At 48.2% G+C, this 16,691-nt stretch overlaps 1 protein-coding gene across 2 annotated transcripts in view; it reads left to right on the forward strand.

The window, feature by feature from the left end:
* Window positions 1–16,437, forward strand: part of BANP (BTG3 associated nuclear protein) — a 99,187-nt gene extending 82,750 nt beyond the window's left edge. The window contains exons 12-14 of one of the 2 annotated variants that reach the window (XM_071567305.1): window positions 13,822–13,965; window positions 15,446–15,544; window positions 15,661–15,748. In XM_071567305.1, the coding sequence (XP_071423406.1) occupies window positions 13,822–13,965; window positions 15,446–15,538 (237 nt within the window). In that variant the 3' untranslated portion in view covers window positions 15,539–15,544; window positions 15,661–15,748. Of the gene's footprint in view, window positions 1–13,821; window positions 13,966–15,445; window positions 15,545–15,660 lie in introns of both variants that reach the window. The other variant, XM_071567306.1, reaches the window with a different exon arrangement.
* The last annotated feature ends 254 nt before the right edge of the window (window positions 16,438–16,691 follow it).

Genomic DNA, 16,691 nt, shown 5'->3' on the forward strand with positions numbered 1-16,691 from the left:
CCATGAGCTCGGGGTGGTGTTTGTGACATTCCCATGTTGTGTCTGTGACATTCCCTGTTGTGTTTGTGACATTCCCATGTTGTGTTTGTCACATTCCCATGTTGTGTTTGTGACATTCCCATGTTGTGTTTGTGACATTCCCGTGTTGTGTTTGTCACATTCCATGTTTGTGACATCCCATGTTTGTGACATCCCATGTTTGTGACATTCCCATGTTGTGTCTGTGACATCCCATGTTTGTGACATTCCCATGTTGTGTCTGTGACATTCCATGTTTGTGACATTCCATGTTGTGTTTGTGACATTCCATGTTTGTGACATTCCATGTTGTGTCTGTGACATTCCATATTTGTGACATTCCCATGTTGTGTTTGTCACATTCCATGTTTGTGACATTCCCATGTTGTGTTTGTGACATTCCATGTTGTGTGTGTGACATTCCATGTTGTGTCTGTGACATTCCCTGTTGTGTCTGTGACATCCCATGTTGTGTTTGTGACATTCCATGTTTGTGACATTCCATGTTGTGTTTGTGACATTCCCTGTTGTGTTTGTGACATTCCATGTTGTGTTTGTGACATTCCCATGTTGTGTTTGTGACATTCCCATGTTGTGTTTGTGACATTCCCGTGTTGTGTTTGTCACATTCCATGTTTGTGACATCCCATGTTTGTGACATCCCATGTTTGTGACATTCCCATGTTGTGTCTGTGACATTCCATGTTGTGTCTGTGACATTCCATATTTGTGACATTCCCATGTTGTGTTTGTGACATTCCCATGTTGTGTCTGTGACATTCCCTGTTGTGTTTGTGACATTCCATGTTTGTGACATTCCCATGTTGTGTTTGTCACATTCCCATGTTGTGTTTGTGACATTCCCTGTTGTGTTTGTGACATTCCCATGTTGTGTTTGTGACATTCCATGTTTGTGACATTCCCTGTTGTGTTTGTCACATTCCCTGTTGTGTTTGTGACATTCCATGTTGTGTTTGTGACATTCCATGTTTGTGACATTCCATGTTTGTGACATTCCCTGTTGTGTTTGCCACATTCCATGTTGTGTCCCACTCTTGGAGCAGCACAAATCCCATTCCTGGGGGATCTCCAGCCTTCCCCTGTGTCCCTCTGGAGCTTCTCCTGGCTGGTTCATCCCTGCCCCACCAGCCCAAACTTGGGACATTCCCAAAGATTCCCTGCAAACAAACCCCCGGAATGAGAGCCCAGGAATGGAATCCATGTGAAATTCCCTCTGGGCTTTGGGAGGGGGAGAGAAAACTCTTGGAATTGGCAGCAGGGGAAGGTCTGAGAGCAGCAGGAGTGGGAATTCACTGGGAATGTTGCAGGAGGAGCACTGGGAGCATCTTGGAGCCCAGTTGGACAGGCTGGCCCTGGAATGCTGGAGAGGTTGGAAGTGTCTGGGACAAATGGAATCGTTTGTTCCCGGTTTTCCTGTCCAAGCAGATTCAGTGTCATGCAAACTGCATTTCCCTCTGGAATTCCGCCCTTCCCTTTGCTGTTCTTCCCGCTGAAAACGGGGGGAAATCCCCAGGATAAATCGGGATCAAGCCCTTTTTTCCTGCCGGGGTTTGTGGATAATCCTGCGGAAAACGAGCTGTAAATTCTCTGTAAACGTTGCCGGGTTTGTTCTTGGAGAGATTCCAGGGGAAAAGTGGGAAAAACAAAGGATAAAAAAGGACAGATAAAAGCACTCCTGACAGCCCAGGTGCTGCGAGAGAAAAATTAGGGATTTAAGGATAACAAGTTAAGAGGAATAAGGATAAAAATCTTTTATTTTAGACAACAAGATACTGGAAATTAAGCAAAGATTCCACAGGCAAAACTCATCTTTTGGCTTTTAAAATACGGGGTTTTTTTTTTTCCCTTTTGGAATTAATTACATTAATTAAAGTTTTATGCTTTTTTAGGGATATTTTAGAATTAATCTTTTAAAAAAACTGCTGTTTTCTGTGTTGATCTGCCCCAAATCCTCACAAATATCCTGAATTCCGGAAAGAGCAGAAAAACTTCTTTTTTTTTTTTTTTTGTACCAATATTTTTGTGCGTCTCAGCTTTTTATTCCCTTTCTTTTTTTCATTCATTAAATATGCAAATTAAATAATCGGAATTAGCAACTTGAAATTTGTGAATGGAGAATTTAATTTCCGTGCAAGTCAAAACTTTCCTTTTCAACAGAATCAAATCCTGCCTGGATGGGGTGGAAGGGATAAAAAATTGCCAGTTTTAGAGCAGAACTATTTGTTTCCTTTACAATCCAGGAATTCCCAATTAAACAATAATTGCACTGTATCTAATTAATGATTTTTTTTTAATCCATGAGTGACTTTTCCTCCCCCTTTTGCATTTTAACAAACCCCAGGAAGGATCTCGAGGAGTTTTCCCGGATTATTCCTCGTTCCCACAAGCCTCTGATGTTCTAATTTGAGAGGTGCATTAATTAACATTAATTAATTAATCGTGGAGGAATTAAAGCTCTTTCCCCCTGCAGTTCTTTGACTGTCAAAATGCCTTTTTAATGACTAAAATAAAGTCCCAAAAATTGGCCAAATTTAGAGGGACCAACTATCGAGGAGGAAACTTTTAAGGACAAAAAAGAATTCCTGGGATTGTCCATGGGAATATTCCCAGTCCTGGAAAAACTTTTATTAAACCAGGACTAAACTGCAGCTTAAGCTCAGCTTTCCAGGAGCCTCTGGAAATTGTGGGAATTAGCAGAGCTTGCTTTGCTTTGGGCAGGATGAGGAGAATTTGGAAATCCACATTTCCCAAAAATTCTCCTTTGTCGTGTGAGGAATTTCAGGAAACTCTAAAGTTAATTAACCAAACGAAAGGACTTGTTTATTCTGATGGAAAATCGGAGCATTTTACAACCTCTCTGCTTGATTTCCAATCGAAATAATTTGCTTTTTCTGCTGGGTGAACCCTTTTAATTTGTAGGGTTTCAACGCTGGGGTTTGATGGAATTTTTTTATATTCCTTAAAGCCCCTCCAGCAAATTGGAGCCTCTCCGAGGAAAAAAAAAACCCGATTGGTGTCGAGTGAAGGGCAGAGATTTCCGAAACATTTCAGGGATTCTTGGCAGCCCTTCTGAAGTGACAACCAGGCACAGCCCGGGGTCACCTCTTGGTGTGTTTTAACGAGTTTTGGTTTTAATAATCTCGATATCTGAGCTGGGGTTGGTTCTGCTCAGAAACAAAACTCGCCGACAGCTGCGGGGAAGGAGCGACTCGTTTGCAGTCAGAGAAAGGACCCCGAGGGCTTTTATTGAAAAAATCGCCACGTTTATTAAAAAAATACCCAGGGCAGCCCGGGCTGGTGTTCACTCTTGGGGTTTGTTCCCTCTCCCTGCGGTGATTTACAAGCAAAGGAAAAGTTTGACAGCCCGAGGAGCCCGCGCGGGGTCGGGAATGGCAAAGGGGGGAGCGCAGGGAGATGTTGGGGGAGAGAGAACAGGGAAAAAGGGTGAGGAGAAGGAAATTCCACCCGGAATTTAAGCTGCAGAGCCCCAGAGTCAGTGGTAAGCTGAGCTTTGAGTGCCTGGTGAGTGCCTGGTTAGTGCCTGGTGAGTGCCTGGTTAGTGCCTGGTGAGTGCCTGGTGAGTGCCTGGTTGGTGCCTGGTGAGTGCCTGGTGAGTGCCTGGTTAGTGCCTGGTGAGTGCCTGGTTGGTGCCTGGTGAGTGCCTGGTTAGTGCCTGGTGAGTGCCTGGTTAGTGCCTGGTGAGTGCCTGGTTAGTGCCTGGTGAGTGTCTGGTGAGTGCCTGGTTAGTGCCTGGTGAGTGCCTGGTGAGTGCCTGGTGAGTGCCTGGTGAGTGTCTGGTGAGTGCCTGGTGGGTGCCTGGTTAGTGCCTGGTGAGTGCCTGGTGAGTGCCTGGTTAGTGCCTGGTGAGTGCCTGGTGAGTGCCTGGTGAGTGCCTGGTGAGTGTCTGGTGAGTGCCTGGTGGGTGCCTGGTTAGTGCCTGGTGAGTGCCTGGTTAGTGCCTGGTGAGTGCCTGGTGAGTGCCCGGTGAGTGCCCGGTGAGTGCCCGGTGAGTGCCTGGTTAGTGCCTGGTTAGTGCCTGGTGAGTGCCTGGTTAGTGCCTGGTGAGTGCCTGGTTAGTGCCTGGTTAGTGCCTGGTGAGTGCCTGGTGAGTGCCTGGCTGAGCAAACTGAGCCGGGTCCTGCTGAGCACGAAGTGCGAGAAATGAGAATTATTTTGCTCCAGTTGTAAAGAGAAATGTTGGCAAAAGCTGCTCCTGTCACTGCTGGGGTCGTGTAAAACGAGTGTTGAACACACCGGGTTAGCTGGGAAGATTTTCCCTTTTAAAGTGATTCATTTTCTCTTCATTTTTACCTTTTAACAGTTCTGGGAAAGGGGCTCCGTGTCCGTCCCTCGGAATCCCTGCCCGAGGCTTTTCCACTCAGCCCTTCGTTCATTTTTTGTGCCTCTGCCGTTGTCACTTTTACACTCAGCTCCTTCTTTATTTTAAATGCCTTTGCCACTGTCACTTTTAGACTCAGCTCTAATTTCTGTGCCTTTGCCACTGTCACTTTTAGACCCAGTTCTTGTTTTAATTTTTGTGCCTTTTTGCCATTGTCACTTTTAGACTCAGCCTTTATTTTATTTTTTGTGCCTTTGCCATTATCCCTTTTAGACTCAGTTCTTGTTTAATTTCTGTGCCTTTGCCACTGTCCCTTTTAGACTCAGTTCTTGTTTTTTTTGTGCCTTTGCCACTGTCACTTTTACACTCAGTTCTTGTTTTATTTTAAATGCCTTTGCCATTGTCACTTTTAGACTCAACTGTAATTTCTGTGCCTTTGCCATTATCCCTTTTACACTCAGTTCTTGGGTTTTGTCCCTTTGCCACTGTCACTTTTAGACCCAGTTCTTGTTTTAATTTCTGTGCCTTTGCCACTGTCACTTTTACACTCAGTTCTCATTTTATTTTCTGTACCTTTGCCATTATCACTTTCAGACTCAGTTCTTATTTTTTGTGCCTTTTTGCCATTGTCACTTTTAGACTCAGCTCTTTAATTTCTGTGCCTTTGTCAATTCTAGACTCAGTTCTTGTTTTAATTTCTGTGCCTTTGCCACTGTCCCTTTTAGGCTCAGCTCTTTATTTTCTGTACCTTTGCCATTGTCACTTTTACACTCAGTTCTCATTTTATTTTCTATAATTTTGCCATTTTCACTTTTAGACTCAGTTCTTGTTTTAATTTCTGTGCCTTTGCCATTGTTACTTTCAGACTCAGTTCTTATTTTTGTGTCTTTTTGCCATTGTCACTTTTAGACTCAGCTCTTTAATTTCTGTGCCTTTGTCACTTCTAGACCCAGTTCTTGTTTTAATTTTTGTGTCTTTGCCGTTGTCACTTTTAGACTCAGTTCTTATTTTTTGTCCCTTTTCACCATTGTCACTTTTAGACTCAGCTCTTGTTTTATTTTAAATGCCTTTGCCAGTGTCACTTTTACACTCAGTTCTTGTTTTATTTTCTGTGCCTTTGCCACTGTCCCTTTTAGGCTCAGTTCTTTATTTTCTGTGCCTTTGCCATTGTCACTTTTACACTCAGTTCTCATTTTATTTTCTATAATTTTGCCATTTTCACTTTTAGACTCAGTTCTTGTTTTATTTTTTATGCCTTTGCCACTGTCACTTTCAGACTCAGTTCTTATTTTTTGTGCCTTTTTGCCATTGTCACTTTTAGACTCAGCTCTTTAATTTCTGTGCCACTGTCACTTTTACACTCAGCTCTTGTTTTAATTTCTGTCCCTTTGTCACTGTCCCTTTTAGGCTCAGCTCTTGAGTTTCTGTGCCTTTGCCACTGTCCCTTTTAGACTCAGCTCTTGTTTTAATTTCTGTACCTTTGCCACTGTCACTTTCAGACTCAGTTCTTATTTTTTGTGCCTTTTTGCCATTGTCAATTTTAGACTCAGCTCTAATTTCTGTGCCTTTGTCACTGTCACTTTTAGACCCAGTTCTTGTTTTATTTTTTGTGCCTTTGCCATTATCACTTTTAGACTCAGCCTTTTTTTTTTGTGCTTTTGCCATTGTCACTTTTACACTCAGTTCTTATTTTAATTTTTGTGCCTTTTTGCCATTGTCACTTTTAGACTCAACTGTAATTTCTGTGCCTTTGCCATTATCACTTTTACACTCAGTTCTTGGTTTTTGTCCCTTTGCCACTGTCCCTTTTAGACTCAGCTCTTGTTTTAATTTCTGTGCCTTTGCCACTGTCACTTTTACATTCAGTTCTTGTTTTAATTTTTGTGCCTTTGCCATTGTCACTTTTAGACTCAGTTCTTCTTTTATTTTTTGTACCTTTTTGCCATTATCACTTCTAGACTCAGTTCTTGTTTTATTTTCTGTGCCTTTGCCACTGTCCCTTTTAGGCTCAGCTCTTTATTTTCTGTACCTTTGCCATTGTCACTTTTACACTCAGTTCTTATTTTAATTTTTGTGCCTTTTTGCCATTGTCACTTTTAGACTCAGCCTTTATTTTATTTTTTGTGCCTTTGCCATTATCACTTCTAGACTCAGTTCTTGTTTTAATTTCTGTGCCTTTGCCACTGTCCCTTTTAGGCTCAGCTCTTTATTTTCTGTACCTTTGCCACTGTCACTTTTACACTCAGTTCTTGTTTTCATTTTTGTGCCTTTTTGCCATTGTCACTTTTAGACTCAGCCTTTTTTTTTTGTGCTTTTGCCACTGTCACTTTTACACTCAGTTCTTGTTTTAATTTCTGTGCCTTTGCCATTGTCACTTTTAGACTCAGTTCTTCTTTTATTTTTTGTACCTTTTTGCCATTATCACTTCTAGACTCAGTTGTTGTTTTATTTTCTGTGCCTTTGCCACTGTCCCTTTTAGGCTCAGCTCTTTATTTTCTGTACCTTTGCCACTGTCACTTTTACACTCAGCTCTTGTTTTATTTCTGTGCCTTTGTCACTGTCCCTTTTAGGCTCAGCTCTTGAATTTCTGTATCTTTGCCATTATCCCTTTTAGACTCAGTTCTTGAATTTCTGTTCCTTTGCCACTGTCACTTTTAGACTCAGCTCTTGTTTTAATTTCTGTGCCTTTGTCACTGTCCCTTTTAGGCTCAGCTCTTGAATTTCTGTGCCTTTGCCACTGTCCCTTTTAGGCTCAGTTCTTGTTTAATTTCTGTGCCTTTGCCACTGTCCCTTTTAGGCTCAGCCCTTCCTTTCCTTGCTGTGCATTTCTTTTCCTTGCTCTGCTGCTTTCCCCAAAATTCCTCCTTCCTTGGGCCCACTCTGGAGAGCAAACCCGACCCCAGAGTTTGAGCATCTCTTTACATTTGGAATGTGATTTCCATGGGGCAGGTCAGGGTTTCATCCCTCACCTCTGGGCACTCCCAGCTCAGCCTGGCCCCGAGTCCTTCCCGCTCCTTCCCCGGCCTCGTGTTCCCGAACTCACGTGGCTCATCCCGAGCCAGTTCCCCTGGAAGAGTCTCCAGGCTTGGCCCCTTTGCTGGGAACATTCCGTGTCTGGGCAGCTCTTCCTTACCTGGAATTCCAGGGCCTGCACTCAGCGAGTTCCTCCCCAATTAGTCACTCATTAGGCAGGGATTTCAGAATCCCTTTTTTCCAAGGAATTCTTGGGTCCTTGTGCTGCCCCTGAATGAACCCCAGGGATGGAACCGTGGAACAAACCCCATGAACGTTCCTGGTGGGAACAACAAGGATTGGAAACAGGATTTCCAAAGTCAGGCCCCCAACCTGTCAGGTCGAGTTTAGCCCCGAGTCCAACCAGACACAGGGAATTAGGGCAGGAATTGCACAGAGACTTGGGAATTCCCAGCCCACTTTTCAGTTCTGTTGCTGTTTTTATGTCTGTGATGGGTTTGATCTCCCAGAGTTTCTGAGCAGAATCTCCTCCCTTTCCAACCCCCCTAAATCCCGGTTTAAACCTGGCTTAGCTGCCCAAGCTCAGCCTGGCTCTGCTGGGCAGGGGATGGAGGGAATATCAGGAGGGACCCGGCACCAAACGCTCCCAAACTGCTCCTGATCCCCCCGAATTTCCCAGGATTTGTGTCCCCCCAGGCTGGAATCTCCCTCTCCCTTCCCTAAGTCGGGTCTGGGGCTTTATTTTCCTGGGAGCAAACCCGGATTGAGACACAAATTTGCTCTTCCCTCTGGATGTGAAGCTGAATTTGCAGGCGCAGTAAAACAATAAACCTCCTGTTTGCTTTTCCCTCCCTTTTCTCCCCCTCCAGTGATAAATTTGGTGCCTTTTGAATTTTATCTGAAGATCTGAAACGTTCTCTGGAAGTTTGGAAGGGGAACTTCCCTTTCCCTGCACAAGGGGTGAAGCTGCGGGAGGGGAAATTCGGGATTTCCAAAGTACCTCCAACCCTGATGCACTTTGTGCTTTCCATGTGGAATGAACTGGAATTTCTGGCATTTTCAGCAATTTCCAATCGTTTCTCAGCACTGAAACTTTTCTCCTCTAAGTTTGTTTTCCACAGAATTGTTTGTGGAATTATCTTGAACTGGGATTTCACCAGCACATTTCTGAGCTGCTTCCAACATCTAAATCTTGTCCCCTGTGTATTTATATTTATATTTATATTTATATTTATTTTATTGCCATACAAACCTCCATCCATCCCTGCCTTTGGAAGGGGCTGTTTTTCCCAGGATTTCCCTCCAATCCTTCCCTATCCCACTGGAACTTTATCCTGAGGATGTTCTGCTGAGGCTCAAACACATCCAAGTGGAGCCTCAAACCTCCTGTTTGCTTTTCCCCCCCTTTTCTCCCCCTCCAGTGATAAATTTGGTGCCTTCTGAATTTTATCTGAATATCTGAAAGGTTCTCTGGAAGTTTGGAAGGGGAACTTCCCTTTCCCTGCACAAGGGGTGAAGCTGCGGGAGGGGAAATTCGGGATTTCCAAAGTACCTCCATCCCTGATGCACTTTGTGCTTTCCATGTGGAATGAACTGGAATTTCTGGCATTTTCAGCAATTTCCAATCGTTTCTCAGCACTGAGACTTTTCTCCTCTGTCCTAAGTTTGTTTTCCACAGAATTGTTTGTGGAATTATCTTGAACTGGGATTTCACCAGCACATTTCTGAGCTGCTTCCAACATCTAAATCTTGTCCCCTGTGTATTTATATTTATTTTTATTTTTATTTTTATTTTATTGCCATACAAACCTCCATCCATCCCTGCCTTTGGAAGGGGCTGTTTTTCCCAGGATTTCCCTCCAATCCTTCCCTATCCCACTGGAACTTTATCCCGAGATGTTCTGCTGAGGCTCAAACACATCCAAGTGGAGCCTCAAACCATTTTCTCCCTTTTGGGGAATTTCTGCTCCAAAACTTGAGGACTTTTCCCTGTTAGTGAAGGAAACAAAGACATTCCAGAGGAATTCCCAAATTCCAGAGGAATTCCCAAACTGCGGCTGCTTTGCTGTGATTTAACTGTTGATTTAATTGGGGTGTGTTGGGTGAAGGAGGGAGGTGTGTTGCTAATTATGGTAATGATGTCACTAATTATGGTAATGATGTCACTAATCAGGGTAATGGTAATTAGTGGAAAATACAATAATGTAAAATCTGCAGTGCAATTTGCTCCTTCACACAGTCAGGTGAAAGAATAATAATAATAATAATAATAATAATAATAATAATAATAATAATAATAATAATAATAATAATAATAATATAAAAGTCGTCACACAGGTAAAAATAATAATACTTCACACAGAGTCAGGTCCTTCTCCTAAAGGACAGGAGGGAGCAGGTCCAGGAGGGAGCAGGTCCTTCTCCTGAGGGACAGGAGGGAGCAGATCCTTCTCCTAAAGGATGGGAGGGAGCAGGTCCTTCTCCTGAGGGACAGAAGGGAGCAGGTCCTCCTCCTAAAGCACAGAAGGGAGCAGGTCCAGGAGGGACCAGGTCCTCCTCCTGAGGGACAGAAGGGAGCAGGTCCTCCTCCTAAAGCACAGAAGGGAGCAGGTCCTCCCTCCAGAGGGACCATGTCCCTTTGCACCTCCTGTGGCTCCAACAAATGCCAAGGTGGCTCCCAGTGCCACCCTGCTGGTCCCATCCTCTCCTCCCCATTCCTGGTGGGATTAGTTCAGCTCCAAACAAAAGCTCCAGAGAAATGCTGAAGGACATGGAGCATTCAGGGAATTCTTGAGGCAGTTTCAGCACAAGGAACGTCCAACCCCTCCATAAATAACCAACAAGGCGGATTTGGACTCAGAGCTGCTGAGAAGGTCCATCCCTTCCAATGAGGCTGGTAGTAAATATGGCACTTAGAGCCAGAGGAGCAGCCCCCTGAGGGTGGCCCAGAGTCACACACAGTCCAAACATCCCCAGCAATTCCTGAGGCTGCCCTTGGAATGGCCACTGCACTCGGATTGCAGAGGGAAGAGCAGGCAGGGGAACTGCAACGTTTATTTACATCATAACTGGCAGGGAGGGGGTTGGTTTGTTTTTTTTTTAATTCTAGCAAAATAACATCTGAAAGTTTGGCTCTTGTAGCCAGGGCAACAAAACACTGGTCCTACTGTGCAGGGCAGGATCCTGAGAGCTCCAAGGACCAGGGCTGGGGAAAGCCTGAGGAGCAGCAGGGAATGCAGTGCCCAGGGAAAGGCCCAGGGAAAAGCAAAGGAACATTCTCCCTCCCCCACTTGAACCGTGGGATGATGTAACCAGCTCAAGTTCCATCCAGGAGGATCAGGAGGACGTGATGGAGTGGAAGGAAGAGCAGGAGGAGGTGGCAGGAACAGCCCCAGGAGGAGCCTGGGCTGGAGGATCAGCAGCTGGGCAAGAGCTGAGCCAGGACTGGGCAATTAAAGAGCATTTAGAGGAGCAAACTGTGCTGGGAGAGTCACCTGAACTGCATGAACAAGAGAAACTTGCACCAAAAAATCCTGCTGTGCATGGAATTCCTGAAAAAACCCCATCCCAAGGACAAGAGAAAGAGGCAACTTGACACAGTTAAAGAGCACATTTGAACCCTCAGGGTTTCCCTCCACCCGAGGGGAGATGATCCCTGAATTCCCAGACTAGGAAGGAATGCAGAGCTGGGAACTGTCTGCTGGCTTTGGTTTCCCTTTCCCACCAAATCTGGTGGCAGCAATGACAGAGCTGGGAGACACCAGGACACGAGGAGTTCTCCTCATGTTCCAGTGGGGATGTCCCTGTGTAAGGGGAATATGAAATCCAGAATTTAGGCTAAAAATAAACCTGGTTTGCAGGATGGAAAACACATGCCAGAGCACCTGGACTTCTCCTGATACTCCTAGAAAGAGTTCCAGGACACCGGTAGGAAGGGAATTCAAACACCCAACTCCAGCTCTGAGCTTGGCTTTCATCTCCCAGGCAAGTTCATGTCAAAAGAATCCAAAATAAGAGGAGCTTTATCCACTTTATTCCCATTATTGGCACTGAAAAGGCCAGCGCTGCTGTGAACTGCTCTGGTGATGACCCAAAGCAAGAGCAGATGGGAGGGATATTAAATGTTACACATCATCTTCCACCTCAGCAAATCCCCTGCTTGATGCCATTTTCCTTGCAGCAGAGTTCCAAAGAAAAGCCATTGGGAAAAAGGATGGATTCCCTCCCTGGGGGTGGATGTTCTCACCCACCCCCACTGTCAGTTTGAAATTATCCTCCTCCTGACAGGTTTAAAAACCTCAGCCCAGCACCAATCCCAGCCCTGACTCAGTCCCAGATTTCTCCCCAGTCCCAGGCCCAGATTTCTCCCCAGTCCCAGGCCCAGATTTCTCCCCAGTCCCAGATTTCTCCCCAGTCCCAGGCCCAGATTTCTCCCCAGTCCCAGTCCCAGATTTCTCCCCAGTCCCAGATTTCTCCCCAGTCCCAGGCCCAGATTTCTCCCCGGTCCCAGTCCCAGATTTCTCCCCAGTCCCAGTCCCAGATTTCTCCCCAGTCCCAGATTTCTCCCCAGTCCCAGATTTCTCCCCAGTCCCAGTCACAGATTTCTCCCCAGTCACAGATTTCTCCCCAGTCCCAGTCCCAGATTTCTCCCCAGTCCCAGTCCCAGATTTCTCCCCAGTCCCAGATTTCTCCCCAGTCCCAGATTTCTCCCCAGTCCCAGTCCCAGATTTCTCCCCAGTCCCAGATTTCTCCCCAGTCCCTGCACATCCCAGTCTGAGCCCCAGTGGCTGTTCTGAGGAGCAGAAAGGGCTGCAGAGGGTCCAGCACTGCAGGGACACAACTCAGGGAAAGGTCCCACACAGAACATGCTCATAAAAAGCACTTTTTTATGTCTAACACAGAACATGCTGGTTTGGTGTTAAAAATTCCACTCATTAGACTCCAAAAAAGCAGATTATGAAGAGAGACCCCTGGACTGGCCCTGGAGCAGCCCAGAATTCCCAGGGGGCTGCTCTGCCCAGGGCACAGCAAGGGGTTATATGGAGAGAGATAAAAATAGAAAATATTATTATTATTGTTGTCACTGTTATTATTATTACTATTATTATTACTATTACTGGTTTATTAATATTATTGTTGTTAATCTAGTCATTATTGTTTATCTGGTCATTATATATATTATTATTATTGTATTTCTTGCTCTTATTCTAGTTATTATTTTATATCTAGTTATTATGGGCTTAGCAAGGAGGAACTGTCAGTGAGAAGGGTGTGATGTGAGTTGGGCCATGGCTGGAAAGTGGTGGGACAGTTGTGGAAGAAACTGGAAGAAAACACGACATTTTAATGTTTTCAAGAGAAATTCTCTTTCCTGCCCTGGCAGTTGAATGTGAAATGGGAACAAATAGTTGTGGGCTAAAGTGGGTTTGACATGGGAAGAAAGGGAGCAGGGCAAGGGGCTGGTTTTCATTATTAGCACTAATTTGATGAAGCTTTTTATGGCAAAGATCTCACTGAAGAAGGGATGAAAAACAGAAATGGGGGAGAGCATTGTTTGCATGTCCCAAACCATCAGGCACAGTGCTGCAGGTGCCCAGCTGGCACAGAGGGGGCTGCAGGGTGCCCAGCTGGCACAGAGGGTGCTGCAGGTGCCCAGCTGGCACAGAGGGTGCTGCAGGGTGCCCAGCTGGCACAGAGGGGGCTGCAGGTGCCCAGCTGGCACAGAGGGTGCTGCAGGGTGCCCAGCTGGCACAGAGGGGGCTGCAGGTGCCCAGCTGGCACAGAGGGTGCTGCAGGGTGCCCAGCTGGCACAGAGGGGGCTGCAGAGTGCCCAGCTGGCACAGAGGGGGCTGCAGGTGCCCAGCTGGCACAGAGGGTGCTGCAGGGTGCCCAGCTGGCACAGAGGGGGCTGCAGGGTGCCCAGTTGGCACAGAGGGGGCTGCAGGGTGCCCAGCTGGCACAGAGGGTGCTGCAGGGTGCCCAGCTGGCACAGTGGGTGCTGACCTTTCCCCCTGTGCCCCAAAGGTGCTGCAGAGTGCCCAGCTGGCACAGAGGGTGCTGCAGGGTGCCCAGTTGGCACAGAGGGTGCTGCAGGGTGCCCAGCTGGCACAGTGGGTGCTGACCTTTCCCCCTGTCCCCCACAGGTGCTGCAGGGTGCCCAGTTGGCACAGAGGGTGCTGACCCTGCCCCCTGTCCTCTACAGGTGCTGCAGGGTGCTCAGCTGGCACAGAGGGTGCTGCAGGGTGCCCAGCTGACACAGTGGGTGCTGACCCTGCCCCCTGTCCCCCACAGGTGCTGCAGAGTGCCCAGCTGGCACAGAGGGTGCTGCAGAGTGCCCAGCTGGCACAGAGGGTGCTGCAGGGTGCCCAGCTGGCACAGAGGGTGCTGCAGAGTGCCCCCTGTGCCCCACAGGTGCTGCAGAGTGCCCAGCTGGCACAGAAGGTGCTGACCCTGCCCCCTGTCCCCCACAGGTGCTGCAGGGTGCCCAGCTCATCGCCGTGGCATCGGCCGAGCCCGCGCCCGGGGCCGTGGACGGCTCTCCCCTGCAGGGCAGTGACATCCAAGTGCAATATGTGCAGCTGACGCCAGTGCCAGACCACGCTGCCACCTCACAGGTATGGCCAGGGCTCTGGGGACACCCTGGGGGGCTCTGGGGACACCCTGGGGGGCTCTGGGGGCACCCTGGGGGGCTCTGGGGACACCTTGAGGGGCTCTGTTGGCCTCTGGGGGGGCTCTGGGGACACCCTGGGGGGCTCTGGGGACACCCTGGGGGGCTCTGGGGACACCCTGGGGGGTTCTGGGGGCACCCTGGGGGGGCTCTGGGGGCACCCTGGGGTGCTCTGGGGGCACCCTGGGGAGGCTCCTCCTGGTGGGAACACCCACCATGTGTCTGCCCACAAACGTGAGCTGTGGGAGCCTTTTCCAAACCACAAACCACCCCATTTCCAGAGTTATTTAAAAGGGTGAATGGTGAAACCTGAGATGAGCTCAGTGGGTTAAAACTTGGTTGAAACAACACCAAGGTCATGGGTTCAATCCCCTCTGTGGGCCATTGACTTCAGAGTTGGACTCCACGATCCTTGTGGGTCCTTCCAACTCAGAATAGTTTTGGATCCTGTGCCCACCCCTGCCCTGCTGCCCCTCAGTGCCCCTGGAGAGCAGCTCCTCTGGGACCCCCAAGGCTGAGGAGCACTGCAGGGCGCAGGGCAAGGAAGGTGCCAGAGCACAGCCAGAAGGGCTGTTTGGGCTGAGCTTTCCCCTCAGGGTGTTATTCCCTCCCAGCACTTTCCCAGCTGTTTTGGTGCACAGCCTGGATCTCCCATGGCACCTGCAGGGGCTTCTCTCCTGGTGGGGCAGGAATCACCAGGGCTTTGGTTCCTGAACCAGCTGGAGCTGAGCCCAGAACGAGCCTCTCATCAGCTCCAAGCTCTGGTGACAGCACAGGACAATTGTCCTGGAGAGCTGTAAGGTCCCTCTGAGGGTGGTCATGGGGTGTTTTTCCAATGCCACTTCCTGGGCTGCTGTTCTGGGGTTTTTGTTGCCTTCTCAAGGTTTTGTTGCCTTCTCCAGTCACCTGGAGGAGGGCTCTGCACTGAGAGTGTTGCACAGGGATGGACCTTGTTTTTTGAGTGCTCCATCACTGCTGGGCCTGTGCAATGAGTAAATCGTGGAATATCAGGATCCCCATGGATCATGAAGTGTCTTTCATGTCAGTGAAGGACACAGGCAGCAGGCAGGGAGGTGGTTCTGCTGCTGCCCTCACTCCAGACCTGGGAAACCCTCAGCTCTCCCTCCCATGGCATTTTCCTGGCTCTGCTCCTGGTGCTTGTCCTCCAGCACCTCCCTGGCAAGGAGGATCCAAACCCCCTTGGGGGCCTTTGCATCCAGGGCCGTGCCCAGCTCTGTGTCCCCACTGTCCCCCATACCCCTCCACACCTTCATGTTGTGCCACACATGGAGTTTATTTGCTTTATTTAGAGCTGGTTCTTCTCTGGGAAGAGAAAGGGAATATTTGTTTCCCGTTTGCTCTCTTGGTGCCACTCCTGAGTGTGTAGATCTTCACCAAACTTGCATTCTTTCACCTCCTCCTTCCAGCCTCGAGGTCTGCTTAGTCTTCCAGAGGACTCTCCATGTCACTTTTGGTGCCCTCCTAAGTGTGTTCCCATTCCCACTCCATCCCAGAGCTGATCCCATGTGAGTTTTGCCCTGGGATTTTCCCACTGGTACCTACAGGAGCTCTCTGGTGGTACAAGAAGTTCCCATTCCGGTGGTGCCACCCTCGGATTGATGTCCTGCTGTTCCCTCTGCAGGGCACTGACCCCCTCCAGTCAGCCATGCAGCCAGAGATGCAGATCGAGCACGGAGCCATCCAGATCCAGTGAGGAGCCTGAGCTGCTGCTGAGCTCCAGCTGCAGGGCCAGGGCAGGAGGGTGGAGATACCTCCAGAACTCCTCTCACACCTCAGCCAGCTCCAGCCAGGACCTGGGGGTCCTCTCCTGGAACGATTCCCACCCGTTGTCTCCAGCTGGAGCTGCACCACAACAGCAGCTGAAGGTCTGACCTTCAGGAAAACATCAGAGGATCACCCAGAGGAGGACACAGACCTTGTAGAAGGCCAGGAGAAGGTTTGGCACCTCCAGCTCAGCTCCTTCCCAGCCTTGGCTGCCGTGGCCAAGCCCTCTGGAGCTCTGAGGGCCCTGGGGAGCTGCTCTGCTGCTCTGCAGCACTTGCTTTACCCCAGAGAGGAGTCCCAGAGCTCAGCTCTTTTCCACTGTTCAAACAGCTTTGGGTTTTATTTGCCACGGTGTTTTTAACAAAAAGGAGGAAAATATTTAAAAAGAGGAGAAGCCCCAACAGCAAGTCTTGGCCTTTTGCTGCTGTTTCTGTTCAGTGTAATGACAACTGTACTTGCAGGAGACTCACAGGTTTGTTTGTACTGCTGCTTAACTACTTTTCTAGGGGAAAAGGCTTTAAAATGCTGTAATTACGCATTTTTAATGGAAAATAAATGTGCATTTATGGATAGTGCAGCTCCAGGATGCTGTGCCTGGGGGTGAGGAGGGGCTGGTGGCTGCAGGAGCTGCTGCCACAGTGAGAGCTCACACAAGGCCTCCAAGGAGGGGCTCAGACTCGGATCTTTTCATTATCTAAATGTTCAGTGCAAGAAAAATGGGAGAGTTGAGCTTTGCAGGTCCTGTTTTGTACAGTGAGTGGGGGAAATTTGTGTTCAGGGGGAGCAGTTCTGAGCCCTCCTTTTAGTTCCTCCTGCCTCCTGTGCCCAGCAGTGCCCCAGGCTGGGATTCACCCACCCTAGGGTGTGACACCCACCCTGGTACCCCCA

The sequence above is a fragment of the Pithys albifrons genome, chromosome 12 (genome assembly GCF_047495875.1).
Source record: "Pithys albifrons albifrons isolate INPA30051 chromosome 12, PitAlb_v1, whole genome shotgun sequence".
Taxonomy (NCBI): domain Eukaryota; kingdom Metazoa; phylum Chordata; class Aves; order Passeriformes; family Thamnophilidae; genus Pithys; species Pithys albifrons.